This window comes from Rutidosis leptorrhynchoides, chromosome 3 (assembly GCF_046630445.1).
Source record: "Rutidosis leptorrhynchoides isolate AG116_Rl617_1_P2 chromosome 3, CSIRO_AGI_Rlap_v1, whole genome shotgun sequence".
Classification (NCBI taxonomy): domain Eukaryota; kingdom Viridiplantae; phylum Streptophyta; class Magnoliopsida; order Asterales; family Asteraceae; genus Rutidosis; species Rutidosis leptorrhynchoides.
In genome coordinates this window covers 390,835,453-390,841,900 of record NC_092335.1, presented here as the reverse complement: position 1 = coordinate 390,841,900, position 6,448 = coordinate 390,835,453, and the positions used below count along the sequence as shown (strand labels likewise).

The window sequence follows — 6,448 nt, the reverse complement described above, 5'->3', positions numbered from 1 at the left end:
TTACATGTATCGTGTTATGAAGCTAGTTAGTCGTTAGACTAGATGTGTAGGAGCGCTGGGGCTCGACGGGGTAGCTATTGGATATTTGGACGCGGATTGGAGATTTGGTAGTCCCCGGGATTATGCTCTTGGTATCGGGTTGGGTTATAGAGTCCTAACTCGTCTAAATGTAGATTGAGTTGAACTTGTATTTTTGTACTTAATGGTAATTTGGGCATATGTCGGCCCGATGTCGTAAAACTCGGTTTATTATTGGAACGTGTTAGTTTTACTTATTGTAATATGTCGTGAAAGCCGTTTTGCCAAATAGTGTCGGGAAGTGGTAGATCTTTTTGCGTAAAATGAACATTTTGATCAGAACTGTCCAGGCCTATGTGCGCGCCGCGCACATAGGGGGTTGCGCGCCGCGCACCCCACTGTAAATAAAAAAAAAAATCTTTTGCTGCGTATTTGGTTGGATAACGGATTGAGTCGTTACAGTTTACAAAAATCTCAAATAGGTGATAAGATATACAACCTATGCATCACAACAAAAAATGCCACTCCTTCCTTACTCAAGCTAGTATCATAATTTTCTTTAAATTAATACCATTTACAAGACTATATTTGCATATCTCTCTCTCTCTCTCTCTCTCTCTCTCTCTCTCTCTTACACAATCTCTTTCAAGATCTATCTGCTGAAAGCTAGGATAATATAATTGTTAGTAGATTGATCATTAACTCAAGCTAAAGCTAGCAAGCTTGGTAGATCATGAGTTGCAATGGAATGGCTTTCTTCCCTACCAATTTCATGTTACAATCAGACTCTGGTCATGAAGATGACCATATTACCCCTCACACTCTTTCTCCAATTCTCCAACCTTGCACCACTACTCAGGACTTTCATGGTAATTAACTGATATATTTACTGTCTCTTTAGATCTCCATATATATGAATTCTTTTATTATTTTGCATTTTTTTGTACTCTGAGAGTGTTATAGCTACTGTGGTAATATATTTTAAAAGTGGTCTCAAGATTCTTGAACCTCATGCATAGTGTTGTGTACCGTACAACTTGTCTCTGCACATGGCTGTGAATATTCTAAAATGACACTAGTTAAATTGCTTGCTGAAAAAGTTTGAATCTTTACTCCTCAGTTACTGATCCGTAGCTAGCACTACCTAGTGCTATATTTGGTACTAGCAAAAGATACTTCTTCAAGAATCATGATTATGTTGCTTTAAAGAGTTGTACTGTACAACTCAACCATCCACAATAGCTTTCTGAAAGCTTCAATCTTTACATATATGATCATTAATTGATTTATCATCTCAAAAAATCATATCTTTTTTATTGTCATAGTTAAAAATTCTTATGTCATAATGCATCTATGCAAACTAAACCTGGTGCATTCATAAGTTATATGTGCAACTTCATTTGAGTTTATGATCAAGTTTAAATCTTTCACTCAATATATTAAGGGCACAATTAATGTTGTCAACAATGGCATCATCCAAATGGGTTCTCCAAAAAGTTTATATCTTTAATAAAATATAGTTTGATCATATACAGGAGTAGCTTCATTCTTGGGAAAAAAATCAATTCCATATGCCAATGAAATATGTGATCAAGAAACAAATAATGGTGATGACGATTTATCGGATGATGGGTTACTTGGAAATGAGAAAAAGAGAAGATTAAACATGGAACAAGTGAAAACACTTGAAAGAAACTTTGAGTTGGGAAATAAACTTGATCCTGAGAGGAAAATGCAGCTAGCAAGGGCACTTGGGTTGCAACCAAGACAAATTGCTATATGGTTTCAAAATAGAAGGGCAAGATGGAAGACTAAACAATTAGAAAAAGATTATGATGTGCTCAAGAAACAATATGATACAATCAAGGCTCAAAATGACTCACTTGTGTCTCAAAACCATAAACTTCATGTTGAGGTAATTACTTATATTGTTGCATATTATGTTATTCACTTGTAAGATCCATTTATTGAATTTTAGTTGTATATGAAGATTTGAGTGGAATTAGATGATCTAAAGGTAAGACTTTGTGATAACTTCAAAATAGGTCTTGCTATCTTAGTAAAAAAATACTTCTTATCTCCGAATAACCAGAACGATAAAAATATGTTATTCCCACATATTACTTTAACAATAATTATGATTTTTTCTCTATATATAGATCTAAGTAGTTTAGGAGGAACCACTAGCCCAATTTGGGCCTCTTTGGTGTTTCTAATAAACTAGTGAAAAGACCCGTGGAATCACGAGTTTGTTTAAACGAAACAGTTTAATGACATGTTTTAGGTCTTAAGTGAACGTAAATGATAAAGTTATTTAGTTTAATGACCCGTGAAACCACAACGTCCGACTAAGAAACTCGCTAGCTGAACATTTCATCAAACACCTAAAATGCATATTAAACAATCTACATCTAATCATAAGAGATAATATTGGTTGTCATTTTATTTTAAAAGTGTAAATTAAAATATAAATTTAGAATTGGTTTCTTTCCGCCTATCTTTTATACCTTCTCGTACTCAATTCAAAATAATTAATTAAAATAATTCAAAATTATTTAATTTTAATAATTAAAATAATTATTAATAATATTTAATAATAATAATTAATAAAATTTAATTTTAATTCAAAATTATTTAGATTGATGATATCACCCACCATGTTTAGATTTTTTTCTTTTTCTTTTTGATTTTTTTCTTAACAAAGGAATTGACTTAATAATGAAATCATCATTATAACATTTTAATATTAACTATAGATAGATTAGCTTTTCCAAAAAAGAAGGAACCACTAGGATATAATATATAAACGGGCCTCTGGCTCGACAGTATCGCGAGATGACCCTTCTAGCTAAGAAGTTGAAGGTTCGAGTCTTATTTTGGACAGTTTGTATAAATATTCGAGAAGTAATTTGTGATAGTTGTGTGAATGAGTTTGTCCTTTAGAAAAAAGATATTATATTCATACTTTAAATTTAGGGGATTGGGTATTGTTATAGTTATAGTTACTATATATAATACGTATGACATTACATATTCTTAATTCTTGTTGATTAACTTGATAGTACTTATCCCAGATAATGGCACTTAAGAACAAGGAACCAACAGAATCAATCAACCTCAATATTAAGGAAACAGAAGGTTCTTGCAGCAACAGAAGTGAGAATAGTTCTGAGATCAAACTAGACATCTCAAGAACACCAGCAATCGATAGCCCGTATCAACATCAGCAACAACCAATCCCTAATCTCTTTCAATCATCCATTATTGATAGATCTCATCATCAGATCTTCCATAATTTATCATCAAGAGCAACGGATAATGATCATCAAAATCATTTACATGACCATAAAATCGATCAATCGGTTAACGTTAAAGAAGAAAGTTTGTGCAATATGTTTGGTAATATTGAAGATCAATCTGGGTTTTGGCCATGGTTAGAACATCAACAACAGTTCAGTTAAGAACTGGTGATCATGACAATCGATCTACTTTAATTCTTGTTTGGATTGGAATTAATTGTTCTTGAGATTTGAAGTATGTACTTGAATTACTAGTGTAAAAATTAGAAGAGTACTATTATTATTTTATTAATATTATTAATTACTATTAGTTATATTATTCATTATTGTTATATAAGTTTCCAATTCAATATATGATTATTTTTAATTTTTAATCCCGTTTCACAATATTCTAGTAGTTAATTTATGTGTTCATATATCCATTCTCTATGTCCTAAAAATATAAGTAATACGGAGTATTAATATTCACTTTTAGCCAAAACAATATTTTTAATTTTATTAATTATATAAAGAGAAACTTTATAACACATGTAAGGATTTTACTCTTTTCATAAACTCGGTGCATTTTTATATTTGATATCTTAATTTAGATGAGGCCGGGGGTAATATATAAACGTGTAGTACGTGAGCTTAATTAAAAAATAATTGCGGGGTCCAGCATATTTTAAAATAGTTTCGTTAATTTCTTATCGTTGAAAACAACATTTTGGAAAGCAAATAGCCGTTGTAAGTACGAAAGGGCCAGTCTTAGGGTATCTCTAAGTGACCTTATCTTCGTAACAATAAAGTCTAGGTGCGGTTATATGTATATATTCATAAAAATTACGGAGTATATGAATATTCAGTGTGGTGTATAAGTTCGTTGCCTTTATACATAATGATGATATGTGCGAGTGTGAAGGTGTAAATTTCGCACAATCCATACGCAACAAAGGTGTTCCGGGGTGGTGAGACGAGGTGAAGGACAAAAAGATAGTCATGATCAGACCAGCAATGGGGTCTGCTCTTTCTTTTTTGAAAGAGTATGCCAGTATGATCTTAATGCGAATTATGTTCAAAGTAAGCGCACAAGAATAAAGCACAATGTATTAGTTTGAAAACTCTATAAAAAGAAGTGTGTCAATCTCATTTAAGGGTTAGATTCTGTTACAAGTGAAAATACTATATACATCAAAAGTTTAAAGTTTTGATTGAGAGATTACATGGATCATTCTTAACGGGACGTGGTGGTTATACATTTTAAGATACTGATCTTAGAATGATAATCATATAAGGTCCTTGTAACAATAATCTCAACCTCCTTTTGCACTTGAATTTGTTTTAATCTTTATGAATTGAAATAAGAATCATTTGACGTCATCCGTAAACCAATTTGTAAAAATTACTTTTTGAATTAAAGATAATCATCTTATGATATAATTATTTGAATTTAATTGTTTCAAATTAGTTTCTTTTCCAGGATTCGTTGCTGAAAATCGATGATTATGGCAACAAACGAGCGTATTGTCTAATGACCCGTCCTAATCCTTCTGGACGAAGTCTTCAATAGTTGGTCCCATTGCGAGGTTCTGACTTCTATATGCCATGAACGACTCCATGTAATATGAGCAAATGCACAGCGAAAGATTTCTTTCAAACTTGAGAATAAACATGCTTTAAAGTGTCAACCAAAAGGTTGGTGAGTTCATAAGTTTATCATAAACAATAAAAAATCATCATTTTAATAGACCACAAGATTTAAATGCTGCATGGTACAAATGGGCCCGAATCCTATACTCACCTGTAATGTACATGCGATATCTTTTAAATACAGTACACCTTTCTCGTGTACGAAATCATCTTTCATAAATCATAGTAACCGTACACATATCTCGTGCACAAAAATAACATACACATAACATGTGTATAAAATCATTCTCTCGATACATAACATTCACTTTTCATTTCTTTCATAGCTTGGCTTGGTAACCGACCTTAACATATAATGCGCATAATAATATCCCCAAAACAGAACATCTCGTCTGTATAATAATCATATAAACTTCGAAGTACTAAACACCACGCCCACTAGCCCTTCTGTCTAGTGAACATTCTGGGTGGGGGTGTTAAACCCGGTAGCTACCTTTAGGATTCGCATCAATTAGGCGTGCACTAATTCTCAAAATTAGTGATGTTCCCTAATTCTTAGGTTACCAAGCAATAATAATCAGGAGAAAAATATTAATATCAATTGTGGCAATTATCACGTCCACATAATTTAATGGTGGCAATTATCACGTCCATATAATTCATTCGAGGAATGTTTTGCTTGTGTCTATCTCGTCAAACATTTATAAAAGCATTTCATGTATTCGAAGTTCAAAATGTATTTCAAAAGCATTTAATAAAGCAGTTGAAAAAAAGCGCATGTATTCTCAGTCTCAAAAATGTAAAGAGTAAAAGGGAATCAAATGAACTCACCTATTGTATTTTGTAGTAAAAATACATATGACGATATTTAACAACTGAACAATGCAGGGTTGGCCTCGGATTCACGAACCTATATCATTTGTATATATATTAAAACATATACTTGTGATCGTACAAATTTTTATATATCTTATTATTAGTTGTTATTTTATTAACATATATATTGATAACTTCTTTAGTTATTTATTTTTGTAGGCATTAATTGAATAATTAATATCATTACAAAATGTTATTATAGTTATGTGTTATGTTATAAACATATTTTTATATAGAAAAAAATCTTTATTCAATATATTAATAATACTAATAATAAAAATGATAAAATTTATACTAATTATGATATTACAAGTAATTATGACATTACAAAAATGAGAAATAATAATGATACTATATATATACAGTGATAAAAGTGATAATAATAAAGTTAATAGAAATAACAATGATTTTAAATAAGGATTTTAAATACTATGTTGTATTGAAGCATTAATTTCAATATTTTCTTTAAATCATAATCTAATCAAAGTTTTAACTTAATCATTTTCATAATAATATTTATTTTCAAGATTTCTATGATTACAATCTTAACAATATCATTAAAACTTTTATGTTTATAGTTATAATCATCGAGATCTTCGTATTTAATTTATAAACTAAAGACTAAA

General features: G+C 30.8%; 1 protein-coding gene across 1 annotated transcript; it reads left to right on the top strand.

Moving 5' to 3' along the window:
• The first annotated feature begins 660 nt into the window (after nt 1-660).
• Nucleotides 661-3,586, top strand: LOC139897690 (homeobox-leucine zipper protein ATHB-13-like). The gene is made up of 3 exons (XM_071880389.1): nt 661-887; nt 1,554-1,933; nt 3,093-3,586. The coding sequence occupies exons 1-3, from the start codon at nt 752-754 to the stop codon at nt 3,477-3,479; spliced, it is 903 nt and encodes a 300-aa protein (XP_071736490.1). The 5' UTR covers nt 661-751; the 3' UTR covers nt 3,480-3,586.
• Nucleotides 3,587-6,448: the final 2,862 nt, after the last annotated feature.